The 26,271-nt window shown below is 41.1% G+C and overlaps 1 protein-coding gene across 1 annotated transcript; it reads right to left on the bottom strand.

Moving 5' to 3' along the window:
* Positions 1–12,241: 12,241 nt before the first annotated feature.
* On the bottom strand, positions 12,242–25,507 carry LOC308702220 (5-hydroxytryptamine receptor 3A-like; the record flags this gene model as incomplete). The annotated part of the gene is made up of 9 exons (XM_081384886.1): positions 12,242–12,468; positions 13,886–14,125; positions 14,824–15,034; positions 18,794–18,954; positions 19,523–19,692; positions 24,181–24,290; positions 24,381–24,425; positions 24,512–24,670; positions 25,466–25,507. The coding sequence occupies 9 exons, from the start codon at positions 25,505–25,507 to the stop codon at positions 12,242–12,244; spliced, it is 1,365 nt and encodes a 454-aa protein (XP_081241012.1).
* Positions 25,508–26,271: the final 764 nt, after the last annotated feature.

Here is a 26,271-nt window from a genome sequence, read left to right on the forward strand (position 1 = left end):
CTTCAGCACTGCGTTGTCATCGGTCCAGGTGAAGGTCCTTCGTCAGATCTGGATACGGCCTGGATCCGGCAGGCTGCAGGAAAAACCTTGGGATAAACACAGACACTAAAATTAGCGTAGATGCCATTCTTCTCATGATGTAACGAGTACATCAGGATTTTTGGGAAGTGTTCCCGGTTCCGGCTGACCTAATCTATGCAGCATAACATTAAATTATAGAAGTCTATAATGTATTATGTGAAAGCTAGGTCAAAGAGATGTGTCTTTAATCTGGCTTTGAACTGACAGAGTGTGTCTGCTTCCCGGACAATGGTAGGAAGACTGTTCCAGAGTTTTGGTGCTAAATAGGAAAAGGATCTACCGCCAGCAGTGGATTTTGATATTCTAGGTATAATCAACTGGCCGGAATTTTGAGATCGTAATAGACGTGACGGACTATAATGCGTTAAGAGCTCGCTCAAGTACTGCGGAGCTAAACCATTCAGTGCTTTGTAAGTAATCAGCAATATTTTAAAATTTATGCGATGTTTAATAGGGAGCCAGTGCAGTTTTGACAGAACTGGGCTAATATGGTCATACTTCCTGGTTCTGGTAAGAAGTCGAGCTGCTGCGTTTTGGACCAGCTGTAGTTTGTTTATTAAGCGTGCAGGGCAACCACCCAGTAGAGCATTACAATAATCTAGCCTTGAGGTCATGAACGCATGAACTAATTGTTCCGCATTTGTCAATGAGAGCATATGACGTAATTTAGATATATTTTTAAGATGGAAAAATGCAGTTTTACAGATACTAGACACGTGACTTTCAAATGAAAGATTGGTATCAAAGAGCACACCCAGGTTCCTAACCAACGACGAAGACTTAACAGAGCAGCCATCAAGTGTTAGACAGTATTCTAGATTATTACGTGAGGAAGTTTTTTGTCCAATAATTAGAAACTCTGTTTTTTCAGAATTTAGAAGTAGGAAATTACAAGTCATCCAATTTTTTATATCCGCTATGCATTCCGTTAATTTTGTGAATTGATAAGTTTCGTTAGGTTTTGAAGAAATATAGAGCTGAGTATCGTCAGCATAACAGTGAAAGCTAATTCCATGTTTCCTAATGATATCTCCTAATGGTAGCATGTACAGAGTGAACAGCAGCGGTCCTAATACTGAGCCTTGTGGTACGCCATACTTAACCTGTGATCGATGAGACATCTCATCATTTACTGCTACAAACTGATAACGGTCAGATAAGTATGATTTAAACCATGCTAGTGCATTTCCTGTAATGCCAACATAATGTTCTAATCTATTTAAAAGAACGTTGTGGTCGATGGTGTCAAATGCAGCGCTAAGATCGAGTAACACTAATAGAGAGATACAACCACGATCGGATGATAAGAGCAAATCATTTGTGACTCTAACGAGAGCTGTTTCGGTACTATGGTACGGTCTAAATCCGGACTGGAAATCCTCGCAGATATCATTTCTTTCAAGAAAGGAACACAGTTGTGAGGATACTGCCTTTTCTAATATCTTTGACAGAAAAGGTAGATTCGAGATCGGCCTGTAATTGACTAATTCTGAAGGATCAAGTTGCGTTTTTTTAACAAGCGGTTTAATCAAAGCCAGCTTAAAGTTTTTTGGTACGTATCCTAGAGACAAAGACGAATTAATGATATTAAGAAGAGGATCTATGACCTCTGGAAGTATTTCTTTCAGTAGCTTAGTCGGTATAGGGTCTAACATACATGTTGTAGATTTAGATGATTTAATGAGTTTAGTAAATTCTTCCTCTCCTATAGCAACGAATGAATCAAATTTTTCCTCAGGGAGACTACAATGCACTGCCTGATGCGATACTGTAGTAGACGGTTGCATAGTTATAATTTTGTCCCTGATATTATCAATCTTATAAGTGAAGAAGTTTATAAAGTCATTACTGCTGTGTTGCTTGGAAACTTCGGTGCTTGAAGCTTTATTTTTCGTTAGTTTAGCCACCGTTTCAAATAAATACCTAGGATTATGTTTATTTTCTTCTAATAGGGTTGAAAAATAAGCAGATCTAGCAGCTTTTAAAGCCTCTCTGTAAGTAATTGAGCTCTCTTTCCATGAAATGCGAAATACCTCTAGTTTTGTTTTCTTCCAGTTGCGCTCCATTTAATAATATAATAATATATAATAATAATATAATAATAATAAGCACGGCATCAGCAGTGGGTGGCAGAGTGTGATCCCTGCCATCGCTCCACCAACAAGAGATGTACTGGGGTTAAAGGAGTGAAACATCCATGACTGTTGGTCCCCAGCTGATGATCCGTTTTATGCCCAGAGAGGTGCTCACACCTGCACAAAAGGCACCGGTGGAGGTGCGTCTGGCAGCAATGCCCAGTAGGTCGTTCATCAGCCTGTATTTCTATAAATGTTGATGATCCCTGATTTTATTAAATCAGGAATAAATCTGGGCTCCACTGACCTCATCAAACGTTGGTGTCTTCAGGTCACAGAGCAGGCAATAATATACTACGCCTTATTGTCTAGCCCTTTCATGCATGAATTATGATAACCTCAGTCAGGATTTTTTTCCTATGTGTTTTTATTGCTCTTAGGGCATGAAAAACAAGATTTTTTTTTTTTTTTTTTTTTTTTACAAATTTTTCAAAGAGATTTTCAGATGTCCACTTGAATGGACAGCATGCGTTCATGGTTTAAACTGAATATATACTGTATTAAATATAATATAATAATCAAACAGATATAGTGTGTGTATTTAACAAACCAATCAATACAATTATATCAAATCATGTGAAAACTATAAAATATATACAAAAAATATAAATGCGAAATATTGCAAAGGCAATTCAACTTCATACAAGTTGAACTTGGTGAATCTTTGAAATCAGAACATGAGGACGTGATTCCATCAGAAATTTCTACAGCCTGTCAAGGTACAATTGTGGAAACCACTCAGATGCTCCCTCCAGTGTACCAGAGTATGTCAATTTACCCTTATTAGCTGATAATTCTGATTATGTTCAAGATGGACACATTTCTAGCATAGCCCTCCTCTGAGAAAACCTAGAGATCAGGTGTTTTCAATCTCATCTGAAATGAGCCGTGTTGGGGGTAACGCATTACAAGTAACATACATAACGCAATCAGATTACTTTTTTGATGTTACGAGTAAAGTAATGCGTTACAAGTAACGTGCATTACGTAATCATATTTTAAAAAATGTTACGAGTAAAGTAATGTATTACAAGTAACATGTTACATAATCAGATTACTTTTTGATCTAACGAGTAAAGTAATTAATTACAAGTAATGTGCATTACGTAATCAGATTACTTTGTGATGTTACGAGTAAAGAAACACATTACAAGTAACGTGCATTACGAAACCAGATTACTTTTTGATCAAACAAGTAAAGTAATGCATTACAAGCAACATGCATTACGTAATCAGATTACTTTCTAATCTAACAAGTAAAGTAATTAATTACAAGTTATGTGCATTACGTAATCAGATTACTTTTTGATGTTACGAGTAAAGAAACGCATTACAAGTAACGTGCATTACAAAATCAGATTACTTTTTGATCGAACAAGTAAAGTAATGCATTACAAGTCACATACATTATGTAAATCACATTACTTTTTTGATTTAAATGAAAATTACATTCTAATAATACAAATACATTTATTTACAGTCAAAAAAGGTTACTGCAGATTGAGTATTTTCAAAAACAACATTCACAGTATAAGTATGAATTGTAGCTGAAATATAGCCATTGATGCATGAGGTCCACTATAGTGGACATATGATTAATCAGAATTTTCTCCCAATCTAAAATCAAAACTTGGAAAATTTAACTGTGATATGACTCACTAGATATAGTTTGATGCTGCAATATTTTTTTTACCTACAAGAGTCTCGTAGGATAGAAGGAATGGGTGGATAATCCGGAGCAACTTGACCTTTCTGACTGACCATTGGCCATCTTGGTTTGGAGGGGGAATAAATCGACACACAACGGCTTGCCACTTGGTGGCAATGTATAGGATGATGCACAAGAGTCCACTGTAGAGGTTGATGTGCAACTTTGCCAAAGAAATCCATGCATTTGCAAAAAAATGCTTTTTGAATAGCTGTCCACTGTAGTGACCACTATGCGAGTGCAACCACAGAACCATAATTGTGCTTAAACTCACAACGATAAAGAGAGTATACAGTATAAAGAGCACACGGTCAATGACCTGACCAAACATGATCCATTCATTGGTGCTGTTGTCATTACTGAAGTGCTCTTCAACTTGGTGGCGGATGGCCAATAAATCTTTACTCATCTTCTTCATTTCCTCTAGACATTGTTCCCAGACACTCACTGGACTTGCACTGACTTGTCCTTTCTTTGGAATATCAGTCATGGTGTTTTTGTAGAGAGTGCTCTTAGATCTATTTGCTGTAGACAAGAAACAAGAGCACTGTTGGAAAACATATTTTACACAAATTTCACGAGTTCACATGTTAATGAAATCTGATGTAATATTATAATGCGTATTTGGCTTGCTGTCCGGGGGGAGGGCTTCGAGCTCGGAATTCGGCCCGACCCCAGAGTACTCCCCCCTATGAATGTATAAACCATGGTATCTATGAGCAGACCCAGCCGAAGTGAGGTGATGGGGTGGTGGTGGGATGCTGAGAAATTGTCATGAGACAGGAGGTAAGGGAAGGCTTTATTTATGCTGGCTTCTTCTTGTGCTGATTGGATGATTACCTGAACATGCTCCTCCCGAACTTTGTTACATAAAACTTCATGATATGAACTCTGAAATAAAGTTTGCACAAATAACTCTAGTGCAGGGGTTTTCAAAGGCAAAGAAAGTGGGCCTCCCCTTTGACACAATGTAGACATTGGCACCTCCCCACCCCCCAATTTTGACTAATTTTATAGTCAAAATGATAGCGATCAGTGTGCCGAGAGCACCGCACACACATGGTTTATTTTGCGCATCAAAAATAACAGACTCTCGTCTCGTGTGCCTAATGACTTCTGTATGTCACTGTAATCGTCTCTAGCTTAGTTACAATCGTCATCCATCAAAACTTTACTACTGCAACACTGATTTGCTTTATCCAACCAAGAGCTGTAGTTTGAGTATCATTATGCTCATGCAGCGGTTGGGTGTTTTGAACAACCGTTCAGTCTAAATTTTGCAGCACCATGAGAAACAGCTTGGGCTGCTCTGAAACAATTACAGAATAGGAGAGAGATCATGCTTTGAAGACAAATACACTATTCTCTCCACTATCTCTGATGAAATCGACTGGGTTTCCTCTGCATTGGGGCTGTTTTGGACTGACTGTTTGAATGCATTCGGCTTACTGGATCCTTGGACTGAAAACTTTCCAGAACATATCAGGGGAGTCGCGCCCGACATTCCAAAAACTTCTGCTCTAGTAAGAGCATCCGGGAAGATGAAAGTATCTGCTTACCATCACAGTTTTCTTCACAAGATTAATTCATACAAGCAAGCTGAGCCAGATATTTCAGGACCAGAATCCTGGGCCACTTAGGTAAGGGATGAAAGTCACAGGAACCACGCAAGATATTGGTGATGATGACAGTCTCAAGTAGACTTGCTACCATCAAGGCCATGCAGAGAGAGAAAAACACATCTACAGTAGATCGAGAGAGAAAGATCAGATCAGATAAGGCTGGAGGTGAAGAAGGATTTCCTGCTTCTGAAAGAGTTCTGGACTGTGTTTTTTAAATATCTCATAAGCGTAAGTATAGATCGTAGAGACCATTTGTACCATTGATGGTCTACGATGCTTTTGAGAAACGCAGCCCTGGCTGTTTTATGCCAGAACCTAGACCTGAAAAACTTAAGCCCAAAGTATTCTTCAAACTTATCCCGTTGGTGTTGCGGAAAACTTTCCCCCATTGGTTTGTAGAGGAGGAACAAAATGTATACAGTGACTGCAACATGCTAAAGTAATTTCCAACTACTGGGCTGCTTGCCTCTATGGTGTTGACTCCAACTAAATTCAGGGAGTGAGCTGCGCAGGGTACATAAAGGATTTCTCTTCTTTAGATGCGCTTGAAGTCCATTATACTTTCCAGACATATTACTGGCCTCTGCAATTTGACAGCTCCAAACCTAAGTTCTCAACCATGGCAACAACGCATTTTGCCAAACTTTCACCTGTGTGGCTTTCTATCATCTCAAAAGCGAGAAAACGTCAAACAATTCTGAAAATAAAAGTAAGTTGATCAACGTGGGACAGGTCTGGGGTTGAGTCGACAACTACAGAAAAGTATTTGGCTTCCCTAATTTCATCCGCAACAGTCTGCCTAATTTTTTCTCCCATCAGATCAATAAATTCCTCACAAGTTGTTCCCTCCCATGTAGTGAAAATAGGAATACTACGAAATGCTACGACATTAATCTCGTAATGCTACGACTTTATTCTCGTAATTTAAGATACTTTTTTTTTAACAAATTATTATTATTTTTTTACGTTGTGGTTCAGGGCCTCCGTAATGTACTTGTGGCAACTATTTTATTCTACGGTTCATAAAATCCGGTGGTAAATCCAGCCTTGCTAACCAGCCAAACTTTGACCCCTTTGGTTTACCAAAATACTCTTATTGGGTAGGTTGCACCAGCATCCCATGCTAGAAACCATCAACATGTGCTGGTTACCATTTGGCCATTTTTAGCAGGGTCAAGATGAAAAGATACAAAATTAGAGAATAAGAAGGTTTGAGAAACATACTAATAAGAGGTAAGCAGCAGGAAGACGGTGTAACCCAGGATGAGTGTCATTTTGAAGGATGCACGGTCCACACTTTTAAGAGGCAGGAGGAAGATCCAATGAAAGCAACGAGATGAGTGACAGGCACCTGACCCATAGAAAGTGGGTTTGAGTCCCGTGTGGGACAACTTTAAAATTGTGTATAAAGTTGTCATTTAAATTCCTTTATTATCCAGGTAAGAGCTGTACTAATCTTTCTTACTCTTGGATTAGAAATAAGTCTTTTTTTTTTCTTCTTCATTCTGTGTTAGTTCTCATCAGAACTTCTATTCATTATGATTTCATCCTATCTGTACTTCTGAACCTATATGTTCTTCATGTATATTCTATTTCTGATGTTTTTGGCTCTGCATTGCGCTACAGCCCTTTCAGCGGCTTGGCCTCGTATTGCTGCTTGCAGCTATATTTATTAGGGGCCAAGCCCCGAAGGGGATAGCCCCTATTGTATCTGTTAGTTTACTTTATTATTATTTTTCTCAAATGGGAGTGATTGGCAGCCCTATGAATCGTAAATAGGAAAATGAGGAAATTTGGCACAATTGTAGAGATGGTCATGAAAAGTAATTGGACCAATTTTGGAGTATCTAGGACCAACTCTATAGCGCCACTACCAGTTCAAAAAGTCAATCTTCTAAAGGTTATAACCTTTGAACCCTTTCAAATTCAAAATTCAAAAAACTTTATTATTTATCAGCCAGTGATAGAAATTTGTCTTAGGTTAAAAGGCTCACATATACACAGTACAATCACACACATCACAAAACACAATAAATACAAAGAAAGTACCTTACAAATATGTAAATAAATAAAGGCTTAAATGCAATATACTGATAAAACTTTTTATTTAAAATAGAAATTGCAGTAAGAATAAAAGAGTTCCTGTAAGCTTTCTTTTTGGCCAAAGGAGCTCTAAAGCGGCAACCTGATGGCAGTAACTGAAAAGAGGGGTACAGAGGATGAGAGGGGTCAGTAACGATGGAGACTGCTTTCCTCTTTACTGCACAGTTATAGAGATCTACAAGTTGAACCTGCAGGGCCCCAATAATTTTAGATGCCTGTTTGATAACTGGATATTTTTTTCTTGTTTTCAGCAGAAAGAAAATTAAACCAGGATGCAATATTAAAGGTCATAACTGATTCAACAAGAGAGTGATACACTGCTATCAGGATATTCTGTCTTACATTAAAAACCTTCAACCTTCTCAAGTGCTGTTGAGTCTTCCTATAGACGCTATTCACATGCTGAGTAAAGGATAGATGCCTATCAATCTCAGTACCCAGAAATGTGAAGGTCTCAACTTGTTCCACTACCTGCCCCCCCCCCCAAATAGGTGATAAAATAGGTGATAACACACAGCCCAGAGGAACCCCCGTATTTACAATAATACTATTAGATTTAAACCCATACAATTTAACATGTTGAGGTCTATCTTTTTAAAAGTCCTTAATCCATAAAACAAGAGCTGAGTTAACTTGTAGTCTCTGCAGGCAATTCAGTAACAGACAAATGTTCACTGTGTTGAATGCAGATGTATTATCCATAAATAAAATCCTAACAAATGAGTTCGGAAGGTCCAGGTGTCCAGTCACTGTATCCAAGAGAGTTAAGCTGGCATTCTCAACTCCCCGTTTTGGCTTACAGGCAAACTGGAGCGGGTCCAGACACTCAGTTACCTTGGTGGTAAGCTCCCCCGCCACCACCTTCTCCATGCACTTACAGAGAATCGAAGTGAGTGCCACAGGTCTAAAATTTGTCATCTCCTTGACATGGGTTTTTTTAGGAATAGGAATAATGGTTGTCTCCTTCCATGCTCTAGGTACATACCCTGTGTTCAGTGACAAATGGAAAAGCTGAGTCACCATCCCACCTAGTTGAGCCGAACACTCTTTCAACATGCGGCCCTCAAGTCTGTCCGGACCATGGTTATTATAGTTTTGCATTTTTCATTAGTTTTTATTTTTATTTCGTTTTGACTCTTTTTTTTCAAATTCAGTTTAGTTTGAATTAGTTTTTAAAGTGGGTTTGCTGGTTTATTTTTTATTTTTTGAAAATGCTTAGTTTTTATTAGTTTTAGTGTAAGTTTTAGTCTTTTTTTTGTAATTTTGGTTATTTGTCAGGGGCAAGATTCAAAAAGGTCAGAAAAATTATTGTGTAATAATAACTCAACAAAAACAGCATACAATTTTAGAAAAAAATTCACACCCCATTGAAATTCCTTTACCTTTTACAAAATCCACACGCCGTACCAAAAATCTACACATCTTCTATACAGAATTCACACCCACAAATACCACAGCTGTACAATTTTCACACCCTATACTAAATTTACCCTATACAGTCAATAGACTAGTTGCACGTGGCCGCCATTTTGGATTTCGGATTAGCAAGTGTGCGGTTAGACACTTCTGGTTTCGCATTACGCCCAGTGCAGGGAGCCGGAGAAAGCCGAAATTTATCTTTTATAATTGTTTATAGAATCAAGTATCACTTAAAATACTACTAAGATCCATATTACTATCACACGAGCCAATTAAATGCACGGATGCATAGTCAGATTAATGAATGAAATACAACTGTTCACGAACAGAAGATTGTATTTGACTCATATACGCATACGCAATGACAGTTATGCCTACTGTAAATATAGAGTTACAACTACGATTAGAGTTGTTTGCATAAAATGCACTGTGAACATTCACAGAATGAGAAATTGGGCAGAACACGCATCATGTTTATTTTCTTTATTTTATGGAAAACAACATTTTGTTTTTATTGTGAGTGTACACAAATAAAAGAAGACATTTAACAGTTTTGAATGATGTATAACACTTATGTAAGATAAGTAAGATCAAAATCAAATTATTTTGAGTCTCTTTTGCACTGATAAGAAAAAAAGCGAGCTGGTATCGCCGGCGCGACCACTGACCCCAGGGGGTTAATATACAGACAGGGAGTTTCCAGAGGCCTGGCGCGGGTGCTAACGGTGCCCCGTCCCTGAGATGTCTCAGAGGAATGGGTCAGGAAGGGGCTGTCGAGAGAAGCATAAGTTCAGGGGAACTAGGTCCAGTTGGGCCATTAAGAGGCAACTAGGAAGACCTGCTCCTTCTCCTTCCTGACTTAGCACAGTGTTGTGCAAGAAGGCTCACTGGGGAAACGCATCTTTGTGTAGGCCCCGGGGCCAGCTGTGTGCCAGCGTCTCCGTGCCCAGGGTCTTCCGCTCGGTTGGGGAGTAAACAACTGGCAGTGGGACGAGTTCGGAGAGGCAAACAGATGTAACTGTGCGGTCCTGAAGTGATCCCATAACAGCTGGACCGCCTGGGGATAGAGTCCCCACTCTCCCTAGGCCACGGGCTGTCGTGAGGCCTCGTCGGCGGCACGATTGAGCAGGCCGGAATTTTGAATGGATGAAACTACCTCAGAAGCTTCTGACTCCATAGGAGGAGGTAGCGGGAAAGTTCCGACATGCGAGGGAAGCGTAGCGCAATGGTCGCAATGTTGTCTGTACAGACCAGTACATGCTTGCTGAGCAGCGGCATTTTGCGGCATCTCAAAGCAAGGTGTACTGCTAGCAACTCAAGGCAGTTAATGCCAATGCATGTCTTTACTGCATGCCTGTTGTACGTGGCCCCTCAGCCGGTGTTGGTGGACACTTGTTCTAGGGGCGGCTGGCCTGGAGAAACAAAAGGTCTGATCACAGGCTGAGGGTTTGGTGGCAGGCCAGGGTGATTGTCACACGGAGCGTGCCGCTCTGCCACGGCCACCTCGGGACTCGGCCGTGAAGCCAGTGCTGAAGCGGTCTTCATGTGGAGGAAGCCGTTCTATATGCCATATGCCCCAGGAGCCTCTGAAAAGTTTCAGTGGGACCCTTTCTCACTTCTGTATAGCACCGACCGGACACATTCTTCTTGAGAGACGTGTTGGATCAAATCCGTTTCCTTACGGGAAAAAGAGATCCTCAGCCTGTGGGCGAGTTTACTCTTTTCCCAGTTGACCCGAAGACCTAACTGGCTGTGGAGCACTCGAAGGGTGGGACTTTGTACTGACTTCAAACCCTTGAACGCAAAAACACAGGCATAGCCTGAGTTGTGGAAGGATAGAGATCTGAAGTATGTGTCCTTCAGGTCGAACGCTGCAGACCAGTCTCGGGGACGGAGCATTCGAAAATGCGTCCGAAAAGGGCCTGATTCAAGAGTAGCAGGTCCAAGATTGGCCGTTATCCACCACCTTTCTTGGGTACAATGATGTACGGGCTATAGAAGCCAGTCTTCTTATTGGCTGGAAGGACCGGCTCAATCGCACCTTTCGCCAGTTGGACTGCGATGTCCACGTGCATGACAGGTGCACATTTGCTCAACACCGGAGTGTAACGAACAGCGCTGAACTTGGGCGGACGCCGGCCGAACTGAATCATACCGCCGAGTCTTATGGAGGTCTGAGTGTGCGATGCAACACCTACCTGTCTCCATGGGTCGGCAGTTTTATGAGTGATTTTTTGGTTTTATGAGTGATTTACTCAGAAGCTTCGTGTTCTCTTGTAAAACTGAATGAGTCAACTTGCGTGAATGCTTTTACAAACCGTATAAACTGAAATTTATTCAGCTCATTTCACAAATGAGGTCCAATACTGGTTTTTATTTGTTAATTCAGAGACCTTTTTGCTTTAAATTAAAAATTCCACTTTGTTTGTATTGATTTCCTGTTCTGTGTTAAACAAATCTTGTCTTGTTGGATCTTTAATTTGCACTAGTTTGATTAATGTTTGTTTGAACAAGAACAATATTAACGTTTGAACTGGAACATTATTCCCACATCTCACATTCAGTCCAAAATCTTAAATGGTCTTAAACCGTGGTTGTCCAGTGAAGCTGCTTATGCACAAAGACAGTTGTACCAAAGTGTTATTTGATTAAAAGAGTTTATTGCATTGGTAAGTTGTATTATAATTCACTACATCATAGTTCGACCAGTTAATGAAGTATCTAATAAAATAAATTCCTTAAAGACCCTATTTGAGTATATCTGAAGCAATAACAACCATGTGCTTCTTTGCAACAAGCATTACATGACTTGAATTGCACTGACCTTACGTCTATGAGATTGAATGAATGAACAAACTTGCTTTTGTATGGTTGCTTTTGAGCTATAATATTAAGTTTATAACTTTTTCATTTGATCCTGCTGATGATGTCTCCACTTGAGCTTACTCTTGTAAAATTACTGAATTGCCTTTTTTATTCAGGGGCTTTTGATGCACTATTTGAAAAATGTACATATATAATTTCTTATTGTTATAAATATGTTACTGACAATTAAATATGTTTAGACTGTTTTAGAGTCATTATTGTGTTGTTGTCTCTACGTGATCACATGCACTAAGGGAAAACAAAGAAAAATGTATTTAAACATTATTTTCCTTAAGTCTGTACTTTTTCTATTGCTTCATCCAAATGCACCACATGCATATGATTACAAGTGCATAACCTGTGATTATCAGAAGGTAAATGCGGAAGAGAAGGAAGTCCAGGATGTATCCCACGTGGCACCACTGGTTCTGTAGATGGTCTTCCTTTCGTAGAATGGTCAAATAAGAGTTCATCTCACTAAGATCCTTACTGATCTGTCTGAGTTCAGGCACATCCAGTGTCATGGTTCCAGACGCTAGGGGACAAAGAAAGCAAACATTTAACATCTGAAAGTTAGTATGCTATACATTAGCTGTTTCCACCCACCGCTTTTTATGCAACTTTCAGGATTTCACATGTAAAAACGCATGGAGACGCCAAGATGCTCAAAACTTGTGCGCTCAAAGGGGGAGGCTAATTTTTTTATCCGATAAGAAGACGTGCATAAACCACAATGGAAACACATTTAAGGAATTAATCCCTCGATGTGCTACAAACAAAGTAATGTGACTTTGCCTCAACAGTAGCCTGGTCCTACCAGATTCTCGTACATTTCATTTGTACAGGGAGTCTGGCAACTCCCCATTGACAAGCGTTAACTTCCTTGAATTCGGGTACTCTGTTGAAGTTTAAAACTATTGGATCTGTCCAGAGCCAATCTGGATTTGCCATGGCCAATCGCTAACGTTGGGTCATGACGTAACCCTACAACTCAAACTAGCGCACAACCTCAACGTCATCGTTCTCAGCCACTCCCTCTGTTCGCTGATTGGACTGGTAAAAATTGGCCGGAGAAAATATACCACAAACCCAGAAGACGTACTGAAAGAAAATTAAAATTTAGAGGACGTATGTAGGAGGGCAGAGCCAGGCTACCTTAACAGAGCATCTGATTAGATTTACTGGACTAACCAGCGGACTGATTTCATCGCACAGCATCTCAAATGTTGGTTTGGTCGTTCTGAAATGCTGATGATCTCATGTTGATGATGACCTCTCAGAACCGTATCACACGATAATGTTTCCCATACGCCTCAGAACACAGACATGACAGTTTTTATTGCAATTTAGTGCTCTCAGAGTGTGTTCACACTTGGCATGGTTGGATAAGAACAAACTCTGGTGCGATTGCTCTGTTAGTGCAGTGAACTGTTTTGTCTCCTTTACGCATTTTATAAGCTCTTCAGCTGGTCAAAATACCATCATATAATGTAGCTACACACATGCAATGAGCATGAGCATAATAAAAGCCGACCAATCAGGTTGTGAACGTATCCTTATGCCTTTAGGCTCGGTATCTTTAGGTTCAGTGTTAAAATGCCAATGTGAACGCTAAGACCAGGACTAAATTTATTTTATTTAATTGTTTTGGTCCAGACCAAACTAACCAAGCAAACCGAACTATAAGTGTGAACACACCCTTAGATGCAAGTCATTTATGATATATGAATAAAGAGCCACAGTGGTATCCCTGGCTGCAGCAACTTCCATTTTTATTACAAATATTTTGCGCCAATTCCCAGGAAGTGATGATTTTGTTCTCTTGAACACATGGAATAGAAACGGTGCTTTATTGCCAAAATGTTTAATGCCATATTTAAATTTTGCACTCAAGTTAAATTCGCAACTTTGGATGGAAACATAGCTAGTGAAATTTTGCTGGGGCGTCTTACCATTAGTGGCTGTCTGTCGACTGAGCGTTGGGTTGGTGGCATGTTTCTCTTCTAGTTTGGCTAAAGGGTCTTCAGGGAATCTGTAGCAAATAAGCTGAGCAATGAAGTGCATCACCAGCACCTGTACCCAGTGTGGCACTTCCCTGTACCTCATTGAATTATGGTGGAGAACGCAGGTAATGAGGACCGTCTCCAGTAGACTTATGACCATGAATGCCAAACACACGGAGAAATAGATACCTAAAGAGGTGAAACCAAATTTTAGAGATTGATGAGTGTTCACATTATACCACATAAGTAAGTTCTTGATTCTAATTGATTAACACTCATTTCAAGCGCTCTGGAATACTTGTTGGTCCATCATGGTCTAGTATGTTTGCATAATGACTGTTAAACGGGACAATTCACCATTGTCCATGGCAAAATACTGGTGATACATTCATGTCTCTCGTATGTGTTTTGTTTAGCTAATGGCCTTGGAGGACTTCAGTCTAAAGCTTAAAGTATACAACATTTGATAGATGGTTAAAAGCTAAAGATTCTCCAACTGAAGCAAGAGAACAAACTGTTGCTCAGAATAATAACCACTAAAAGATATATATTACCATTGCTAATGCTAATGGGTTCACTTTGTAAATGAACGTGAAGTCTGACGAACTTTCTACATTCTATGATGCTGGGATTATGTTTGCTGTTACACTCCTTGAGATTTAAATATACCTATGAAAATTGTCTTTGCATGGATATGAAGTAATCCAGATTTATTGAATTACCAGCATAAAGGTGAGTAAATAACCAAATGTAATTTTTAGATGACCTGATCCTTTAAGTAGAGTCTTAATAAAGCAGCCTACTTTACTCTCCAGGGTGTATTCGACCAATGTTCATCATTTTACATTCCCACATTGCCTCATACAGGTGTGTTTTGGCTAATTGACCTATTAAAGGTGTTCCATTAGCAGTGCTGGGAAGCAGGTCGTTCATAATGAGAAGAAACACCGTATAGCCCAGAATGAGGGTCATTTTGAAGGAGGATCGATCCACACTGTGCGGCGGCAAGTAGAAGGACAGGATGTCAATGATCATGAGGAAGGAGCTGGGGATGATCAGGTTCACCACATACAGAATCGGTCGTCTCTTTATCACCACCTGCAGGATAGATACAGTAAAGGTCCATTCACACCATAAATGATAACTATATTAGTGTCCACACCAACGCACATTTATTATAAACACGTGCTGCAGTTTTGTCATCAGCTGCTTTAAATGCTTAAGCTCTTTAAAGCAGGATGGATTCTGATTAGCAGTTAATGTTTTTATTGTTCATCTAGAAAAAAACATTCTGCAAGTGATTTCAACGATATTGTTCCTCTGTGTCGTTAAGGTTACAGTTGGTGTGGACTGCTACACTTTTAACTTTAGAATTATTATTTTTTTTTTTTATCAATATAGCTATCATTCTTGGTGTGAGCGGGCAAGATGTGGACTGACATTTCAAGCCCATTTATTTTTTCCCTGTAAATCATGGAATGAATTAGTACAATGTAATACAAATTAATACATTTTGGGAACAAATTATTAATTGATGATATGCAAAGTGAAAAAAAAAAATTGCAGAAAAAATTTACATTCATTCAGAATTTGGTCCCACTACTTAATAATTCGGTCCCTGATTTTAGTTAAGCCGTGGCCACAATGTAATTAAATAAATTAGTACAACAACATGGCAAGGATTTAACTAAAATGAGGAAACCATTTAATAAGACAGAAATTATTTCTTAATTCATAACATAACAAAAAAACGCTTCGGTTACTCACGTAATCTCGGTTCCCGATAATGGGAACGAGTATTGCGTCAGAGAATTTTCTCTGGTCGCTATTGGGAAACTCTGTTTTCTCAGAACACTGAAGCCTGATTGGTTCACATCTGTGAATTTCACAGACAAAAGGCATTTCAGCCCACCAAGATGGGAGGGGCAGACAATCTAGTCAGATTTTCTCGAAGGTGCCTTAGCCTTAGAGATCATGTTCATAACCCTCCAAGGGAGGCTTGAAGGCTCCCATCGAGAGGCCATAGGTGGAGGCTCCACAGCTTGGGCAGGGCGCCACAAGTAAGACCAAGCATCTTTCCTCCCTGATTTGGCTGATGACCTGAGGGTGCAGTGCTAAGAAGGCATAGAGGCGCAGAGGAGGCCAATTGTGGGTCAGTCCGTCTAAAGAGCCACTTATGCCTGTCCGAAAATTCTCCAAGATTCTCCTGCAGTGCTCGTATCGAGCGGAGACTGTTCTGTGCCCACAGGAGAAGGGCTGCCAGTCTGTTCAGAAGATGGTTCAACCCGTCTTGGAGGCATCTGTCACGACTACCTTCCTTCTGGAGACTGAGCCCAGTTCCAGGCCCCTCTGATTCAGATGGGGTGACTTCCACGGGGCCAGGGCTCTGGCACAACCGTGGCTCACCCTGAGAATGACACAGCACTCGCGGCACGCTCAAGGTGGGATGCGGGCCTTCAACCAGTTTTGTAGAGGCTACATGTTTAAGGCCCAAGGGAACTACTGAGGAGGCTGTTTCCTTGTGGCCCAGTAGCTTCTGAAATGTTTTTAAAGGGATGTTGCTCCCCGTTTTGAAAGCCGTCACTAGCTGCTGAAATTTCAGGGAGTGATCCGGTGAGATATAAGCCTGCATGTTGGATGAGTCGAGTACTGTCCCCAGGAATGCAATGCGTTTGCTGGGTGACCACAAGCTTTTGCTAAGTGGTTGAGGAGCAGAGATCTGTGAGTGCACAGCTCCTCCTTTGATTGGGCTAAGAGCAGCCAGTTGTTGAGGCAATTCAGGATGTGAATTCCCCTCTGTTTCAATGGGGAGAGTGCCGCATCAACGCATCTTGTAAAAGTGTGTGGGGTCAGCAACAGTCCGAATGGCAGGACGGTATATTGATAAGGTCTGCAAAAGGATGTGTTTCAAGGTTAGCATCCTGAATGGCCCATCTTATTAGAGCGTGGTTCAGAGATCTCAAATCGAGGATAGGCCTGAGGCCACTATCCTTTTTGGGGACCAGGAAGTAGCGGCTGTAAAAGCCTGACTCGCTGTGGGCTGTGGGTACCTTTTCTATTGCGCCCTTTTCTAGCAGAAGAGAGTTGCTGAGACTTGAGAGTTAGTGTCCGAGATCAAATTGTATATTACGCCCCTGAAGCAGGGGTGGGGTCTGCGAGTGAATTGGAGCGAGTACTTAGTTCGGACTTAGCCTTCTCCTCCTTGTGCCTAAGACATCAGCACTGCTCAGCCCTAGCTCTAGCTTAGGGCGTGGTCCCTGGCGCTTAGGAAAGGGTAGCATTTTGCCTGGCGGAAGTGCTGTTTCACCTCAGGTTCTGCCTTCTGCTGGGGCTGAGCGGGGGTGGATGCCGGCTTGGTGTGCTCTGAGTCACCGCTGAGGAGCTCACTCTTTTGGGCAGAAAATGGCAAATGGCTCCAGCGCTCCGCGAAGCCGTCCACTGCAGGACTGAACAAGCCCAAGGGGGACACCGGGGAGTCAAGGAAAGCTGTCTTGTCAGTGTCCTTGATTTCTGTTAAGTTGAGCCAAAGATGACGCTGTGGTTTTGGGTGGGCGGAGTCATCACCTGAGTTTGCTCAGTCCTCTGCATTAGATGCGGCCAGAGACATTGAGTCATCACAATCACTCTCGCAACCGAAGAAGGAAACCATGCCACCATGCCACTATGGGAATCGCGGGTAAAGAGCTCTGTTGAATCAGCACGCTGTGGGGAGAGCGGGACACATGGGTGCTGGGTTGGCGTGAGCTTGCTGCAGCACTGTAGCTTTTCTTCCCCGCGGCTCCAATGTTTCTTACATCTCGGCTTCAGAGGGGAAGATAATGGGAGAGCGTGCGAGCCGGGATCGTTTTCTTTGAAGAAAGCGATCCATGAGTGCAATTGTGCAGAGACTTCTTGCAGTGAAGGCAGCTAGTCTCTGTGAGTGCAGCCTCTGTGTCGACGCGGCCCAGACAGCTGTCCAGAGTGCTCGTACGAGGAATGCAGGCGGCATTTTGCAACTAACACTGCTGCTGTTTTAGAAAAGAAATTTACTCTTTATATTTGGCTTTAGGCATGAAATTCGCTCTTTTGTGTTTGCCGGAAAGCGCTGAGTCAGCTGCAAGTCTGGAGCTGAAGAGCCTTTGATCCGCTGCAGAGGCTGTTCTTTACGGTGAGTAGAGGCTGCTTCTTCTTCGGAGACAGCGAGGAGATTAATCTTTGCGGTGAAGGAGAGTAAATCTGACTAGATATCCGTTCAGTGCGATTTATATTGGCAGTTGGCCCCAGCCATCTTGGTGGGCTGAAAGGGCATTTGTCTGAAATTCACAGACATGAACCAATCAGGCTTCAGTATTCGGAGAAAACTGAGTTTCCACATAGCGATCAGAGAAGATTCTCTGAAGCAATGCGAAGTTAACCGTATCAAAAAGGAACATTTTCTGGCCATTTACAACACACATAAATTATTTTATATGCTATGTAATCCACCTTAATTTTAATGTGAGCGGGCATGACCATTTGTAAATTGAATATGTCTGGCTTCCAGTGTCAAATCTGCTTTCACAAAACAGCTTATTATGCTGCTTTATATTGCAAACTGGTATTTCATATTATTTTAATGTATTGTCATAATTATGAACAGTGGTTTATAGCGCAAATAGTGTTACCATTTACTACACTTTGTTATTCTAGTTATTTACCTATAGCAGACAATGAATCGGAAGTCTCACACATTCACAGAAAATAACTTACTTCCATGCTGCAAAATAAAATGGATAATTTGGCAAATATCATTTGGTTGTGAAAATGTACTGGAGAAATAAAATACCATGCTATTCTAAACAGAGCCATTTATACACCCTGGTTTTGTCCCTTTCTTACCCAGAAAGTGATGATGTCCCATTCGTCTATTCCAAACTTCAAAATGTTTGCATCACCCAGTATAACCACCAGCTCCCATTCTCCACTGGCCTGTAGGTATCGCTGTGAGTTTTCGGTCATCTCCGCAAAGGACAGAGCAGGACTGACACGCACATCCTTTACTGAAGGGGTTACAAGTATTACAGGTATTAGAATTACAGTTAAAGAAAAAGTTTTTATATCTCACAATTTGCCCTTTTTTTTTCTCAGAATTGCAGGTTTATATCTCACTGTTCTGAGAAAAAAAGTAAGAATTGTGAGATAAAAAACTCAAACTGTGAGTAATATAGTACGAATTGGGATATAAACACAATTGTCAGCTATAAAATCCAAATCGTAAGATATAACTCAAAATTGGGAGTTATAAAGTCAGAATTACGATATAAAAAACTCACAATTGGGAGTTATAGTCTGAATTGTGATATAAACTCACAATTGCGAGTTATAAAGTCTGAATTGTGATATAAACTCACAATTGTGAGTTATTTCGTCTGAATTGTGAGATATAAACTGTTCAAAACATTTTCTTATTGCCATATGCCATATTACATTACTACATGTGAAAGTCCACAGAAACTAAGAAACGTGGACCTTCACAGGCCTCAGAAACACACAAAAGGAAACGCCTCTATGGCAAATATGCACTGAGACGGCAGGAAATGTGGAGAGCAATGAAAGCGGTGATGTTACTGGTATGCATGTAGGAGCCGAAGGTGAAAGAGCAGTTCTGTATGTCGAAAGGGAAGCTGAAGATCTCAAGGTTACAGGCGCTAACAAGCCTCAACATCCTGTCATAGCGGATGTGGCCCGTGTGGTTCACATACACATAAGGACAGGCCTGAGATACATCATCATCCACACTAAACACCACAAGAGAGAGAGGACAAATATTCATTTGAGTTTATTTCACTTGTAGCCTATATTATTATCTTCTGCTAAGACGTCCATTACAATTTACAGAACTGGCCTAAATACAAGATAAACACTGGAAAAATATTACATAGCTAATATTCATACTATAAATCTTCTGAGGTCTTTGGATCAACTGAGACGCAAAATGGTGCCAGTTTCATTTGTATGAAAAAAGAGAGAGAGATTTTCAAAGTTTATAGGTTTTACAGGAAAAATACTATTTCAGTTTTTCTACTTTAAATTTCACGCATAATACAAAGTGTTACTTGCCATTTCTGTGTAAATTTCAAAGCCAATTTTTTTGTGTGTGACGTGAGACACAAATGTTGTGCCGGTTTTAGTTAAAGCTCTTTCACATCAAGAAAGGTACAGTAACTATAACAATAACAATATTAGCGCCCAGCGGACGATAATTTTCTATTAATTAGAAATACGCTGCAGTTCCCTTTCGTAAGGGAACTCCCGCTGCATCGATACTCTGCGCTTTGGGGAATGCCTTCGGCATGAAGCGTCTGAAGTCTGTAATGGAACTACTCCAATCTTGATTGGTGCTGTGTCTTTCGTCACTCGTGACGTTGCATGTGACGGTGATCCGGAAGCTATATAAGGACAACGGAACATAGCCGCATCAGCTTTCTGTCTTCAGCAAGCGTTCTGTGTGACTGTATTGTCTTATTTGGTGTTGTCTGTCTATCTCATATATATATGGCGAATATAGAGAAACGATTCAGGCGGTGTGCGTCCCCTTGCCCACGCTATTTGAGCGAGGATGACACGCACTCGTTCTGTGTTGTTTGTCTGGGAGTGGAGCATGCACGGGCAGTGCTCGAGGGCGCTGTCTGTGCAAACTGTTTTCAGCTACCTATGAAAGAGCTCCGCTCCCGTTTGAGCTTGTTCGATCAGTTAGATCAGGCTCGCGTTCCCAGTGCATCAGGTCCCGCGTCTGTTGAGGCAATGCACCGCTTGTATGCATGGGATTCGCACGTGGGGCTGGCATATAATACTGAGATGGTCGCGACCCTTTCTCAGTGTTTATTAACCAGCTCCACTGGTCTTGCGCACGGTTTGGAAGCCCGCGCTGCGGCTTCTTTCAACCGTGTTAAAGATACAGCGTTTGATTTATCTGGCTCCGAGGAGTTAGATATTATCAACACTGAATCACGTGGATATGGGGATTCGCCACCACATATTCCCGTTATTGAGGAGTTGCTGGAGGTTGTAACCAGGGCAGTGGTTAAATTAAATGTTGAATGGCCACATAATAAGCAGGAAGCGACTAAGAAAAATAAAATGGATGAGCGCTTCCTGCAGACCCAGCCACAATCTTCGTGTCAGAGCCTTCCCTTTTTCACTGATCTCCATACTGAGATATTGAGATCGTGGAAAAATCCATGTTCATCTGAATTATTTCCCCCCCATGTATATATTTAGTCATCCATTAGGGAATCTAATGAGAATGGTTATGAGGTGATGCCTCGGGTTGAGGAATATTTTGCAAAATATTTTCTCCCCGACATTGCGTCACCCATGTTAGCTCAGACACTTCCCTCCAAATCTCGTACATTCAATTTGTTAGGGAAAGCATATATAGTGGTTGGTCGAGCCGGTGCATGCCTGCACACGATGGGTTTATTACAGGCATACCTGGCTGACCTCCTCAAAGAGGTGGATGATAACTGGGAGGTCTCACTCAACGGTATTACTGAATTTCGTAGAGTAGCTGACTTATCTCTCCGTATTATTAAAGAGACGGCCCGTGCTATTGGCCATTCTATGGCAGCACTAGTCGTCTCAGAGAAACATTTATGGCTTAATCGCTTGGGGATCGGGAAGAAAGACAGGGCTTTCCTTCTCGATGCCCCCCTTTCGCCTTCTGGCCTTTTTGGCGATGCGGCAAGAACCGTTGTCGAGAGGCTTCAGGAGGCAGAGCGACAATCAGCTATCCCCAGTTGTCAGTCCAGGTCTCATGGGGTTGCTGCCAGGGGGCAGCTTCATGGGACAGCCACCAGCTCCTCATATTTTGAGAAGGTTTCCTCTTGTGCCCCCCCGTATAAGGCTTGGGGCCAGAAGAAATATTCTCGCATGAAGCCTTCTATACCGAAGACAGGTCTGAGGACTGTCTCTCGGGCTAAGATGGCTTCTACTAAGAGGTCTTGTCATAACACGTGGACCCTTATGGGCGTTCCCCCAGGAGAGCGAGTACAGGAGTCTCGCCCCCTTAAGCAGCCCTTAGGAAATCGATGTTTGCTTCCCACCACCGATGGTGCTTTGGGACACATCGGCTTCCAACGAACACAAATCGCAGTATCTGCCCGAAAACGTTGCGGCCCTGTCGAGTTCGCCGCCTTTCAGGAGGTCTGTAGAGAGCATATTTCGGTTAGTTCCTGACAGTTAGCTGCTTCAGGTCACCAAAGCCATTTGGAAAGTTACAGCCGAGGCCAATCTCGAGGGACTGGTCCCCATAATGGCATATTTAGACACCCTGAGGGGTCTTCAAAATATAGCCTAGCAGGTCCTGCTTACAGTGGAGCTAATATTCAAATATTATCTACTAAGGGTGGTTCACATGTTGGCCAGCCCCGAGCAGGGTCGCTTCTTGGAACAGGAAGTCTAGTCCCTCTTAACACAGGACACCTCAAAGTGGGCTCTTCCTTGGTTACGGGAGCCCGGGTTCTACAGCCGGTACTTCATAGTTCCTGTGAGGGGAGGGGAGTTAAGCCTTGTTTCGGATCTCATGCTACTGGATCAAACTCCGAGGGGGTTCAGATTCAAGATACCGACTGTCAGTCAGACCAGCTCCGAGGACTGGTCTGTCGTGATAGATCCTCAAGCTCCTTAACTCCTCATTCCCTTCTAACCCCATCACAGGAAGTTTCCAAGATCTGCTTTTGGGGGAAAAGCACATCAGTTCTGGATTCTTCCATTCGGCCTAGTATTGTATCCCCGCACCTCCTCGGAATGCATGGTCACTGTCCTAGCTCCATGGAGTCTTCAGGGCATCCTCATTCCCGTCCATTGACTACTTGAGCAGACGGTTCAAAACCGAGGTGTTGTTCTGAGTCTCGTCAGGTGCTTGCGAATATGGCTCAGAGTCTAGGAAAAATCACTAGTGCCTCTTCAGAGAAATCAATTCCTGGGGGCGGTTACAGTCACGATGCAGGCATAATTTTTTGACAGACAATATGTCGGTGGTCTCTCTGATCAAAGGGGGTGCAGTCATCCTGTCGAGGCAGGGGCGGCAGCCCGGGGATTTTTTAAACTCCATCCCAAGTTGGCTTTAGCCGGGATGGAGGTTGGTGTGTCAGAGGTGGTCCCGTTTCCCCTTCATGTGGGCGGCCACCTTCTGCGCCACCTCTCCCGTGCTCTTCCAGCTCCGCTGGGTCTGATTATCATGATACAGACATGGTTGAGGCCACGTCTGTGTATGTTTTCCCCGATTGTTCTGCCCCCGGGGGTTCTAGAGTACAAAGGGGTTCGGCAGTACGGGATCAGCTTACTCTTAGTAGCCCAGAGAACGTCAGTTGGACCCAGTTAACTGCCCAGTGGCTTCAGTACTGGAGTTCCTCCAGAATCGTTTCTCTGACGGGCTCTCCCCGTCCATGCTTAAGGTCTATGTGGCGGCTATATCAGCCTTCCACACGCCTTTAAGGGTGGGCACGCTGGGGACACACCCACTCATAATTCGTTTGCTGCAGATGCTGCATCCCTCGGCCACACTTTTCGCGCTCCTGAGAACGACTTGCTTCGACCCTTTAAAAAGCTGACGCGGCTATGTTCCGTTGTTCTTATATAGCTTCCGGATCACCGTCACATGCAACGTCACGAGTGACGAAAGACACAGCACCAATCAAGATTGGAGTAGTTCCATTACAGACTTCAGACGCGTCATGCCGAAGGCATTCCCCAAAGCGTCGAGTATCGATGCAGCGTCTCGTTCCCCACTCAGGGAACGAAGGTTACAATAGTAACCCGAGATGTTTTGTCATCTGCCGCTTTAAATGATTATTTGAAATTGAAATTGATTAAATGAAAAATCTGCCATCATTTACTCACCCTCAAGTTGTTTCAAACCCGTATGAATTTCTTTCTTCTGCTGAACAAAAAATAAGATATTTTGAAGAATGACTAAACGGTTCATGGGCCTCATTGACTTACATAGATTTATTTTTTCCTATGGGGTACATCAACTGTCTGGCTACCAACGTTCTTTTGTGTTCAGCAGAAGAAAGAAATGCACTAAAGACCAAATAAATTCTATTCTATGCTATTCTATTCTATCCTTCTACATTCTATTAATGTAAGGCTACTAGAGGAACATTTGTTCATTATTTCTATATACCTTGCCAGAAGGTTAGCTATAGTTCTGAGAATTTTTCCTGTTTGCTCGGTATATACAAATATTAAGAATATTTTTTTGAGCACTAGATGGCACTTACAACTCAAAAACGATAATGTCAGGAGTCCAGAGATCTTTGACTGGAAGAGAGATCTTTGTAATGCCATCACAGGGTTCTGGATCCCAAATGAGGAACTCATGGAACCAGTACTAAAACCAAACATGATTAAATTACAGGATCGTGTAATATTCAGGCGATTATTCAAACATCTCTTAGCGTCTCTTATGCACCAAACTTACCAGCCTGAGCCAGAGGAATGTGGTAAGAATTTGTGCTTTTTCATTCTGTAAAACAGAACAAGCATCAAATGTTCAGATGCAAGGATAATTTACACAACCAGACACATATAGCCGGTCCCGTATTGACTCACAACTCCCAAGATAGCGTAGAGAGTGAAGGAGATGTTGGTGATAGTGGGGGTGCTGAGGTTGACTGAAGGTCTGAAGGACTTCTTGTCAATGACTTGCTGCAGAGATTCATACGTGGGTCCACTTTGTCCGTCTTCACACTGAAGCATATTCACCACACACTGCAACACTTAATAACACAATAAACCAGGGAAACTAACTCAGTCTAACTTCATTTTCACATTTATTAGCACTTTTTATTTGGAGTTAGATGCAAATACTGTTGTACACTGAAAAATATGGTGTAGAAACAATTTTCACTCAAAACCTTATTTCACAATGAATTGAATTAAACATGAAATTTTAAGAGAGAAAGACTGAAACAGTATTTTCCTGTAAAACATGCAACTTGGAAAAGTTTTTTACAGTGTATAAAGAATTCTGCCACTTTTAAGGCAATTACTTTCCAACATTTCCAAGTGTATATTTTATCTTGTTTGATCATCCCTAATGGATGTTTTTTGCATATTTAACTTTCAACCGTAAATTAAAGTATTTTCATTTTAGACTACATTATCTAATCTTATCTTGTATAGAAAGCAAAATAAATTCACAATGACAGCAGAATTAAGACGCTGTATAGAAATTGTAAGTAATTACTGTAATTTCACACATCTTTTAGAAGCCAGCAAAACGAATTGCTTTTAAAATAATTGTTCATTTTTTTTGAAAGACAATTGATTATGAATAAAATGTAATGCTAAATCATTATCAAGATATTTCATTATTATTTTTAAGTTTACAAAGACAAATCTGACCAAAAGTATTAAGTCCGTGCTCCACATATAAGTTCAATTCATTACCTGTAAGTAGAATGAAACATGCCAAAAGAAAACGCAAAAGATGTCCCATAATGCTGTGTGTAGATGAGATTTCCTATTGTTTAAAACTGCTCAAGTTTAAATCACACCGCTTACTTCCACAGGTGAAGTGTGCTGACTCTTTAGTGGCAGCATCATGTGCGGTTACATGTTGTTTAACACCTTCGGTAACCACTGACCTAGCTTGTTTTCATAGCTTTGGATCCATTTGGTTGAACTCATTAGTGATCTATCTTGTTTTTCCATTAGATGAAAAAAACATGTTCAGTGTCACACATTTAATTAGAAGAAAGAACACCGGATTCACACAAGAGCTGTTATAGCTCTTCAAGATCCATATAAATAGATAAATATACTTTTGCAGGGTTTTTATATATGCCATGACTAGTTTTATATTTTCACAATCCCACCTTGAAATCCACAGACTGGCCTTGTTTGTATGGCACCTAACATATAACATTATTATTATTATTATATATTTTTAATTAACATTCTGCATCATTTACCATAATTAATAATTAAAAAAAATATATTAAAATGTCTTTATTTCAACTCAACTCAACAAACACTTTGACAAAACAACCAGAAAACCAGGAGCAAAGTTTTTGATATTTTTATTACTAGTTTTTCCTCAAACTTAACTGGACAGTGAATAAAGTTGAAATTGCTATTAATCCTGTACCAAAAACTAATAAAACGTTTTGGTGATACAGATAAAACTGAATGTCAGATTCAGTTTATAGATTTCAGTCATATTCAGATTTAATTTACTAAGTTTATATACAGTGCTATGCATAAGTTTAGACACCCATGCTAAAGTTGACTAAAAAGAAGAATAAAAAAATCATCTTTTGGAAATTGAACTTATTGCCTTAAAAAAAATAGGAAAAATCCAACCTTTA

Source organism: Scardinius erythrophthalmus (genome assembly GCF_964197995.2).
Source record: "Scardinius erythrophthalmus genome assembly, chromosome: 14".
NCBI lineage: Eukaryota > Metazoa > Chordata > Actinopteri > Cypriniformes > Leuciscidae > Scardinius > Scardinius erythrophthalmus.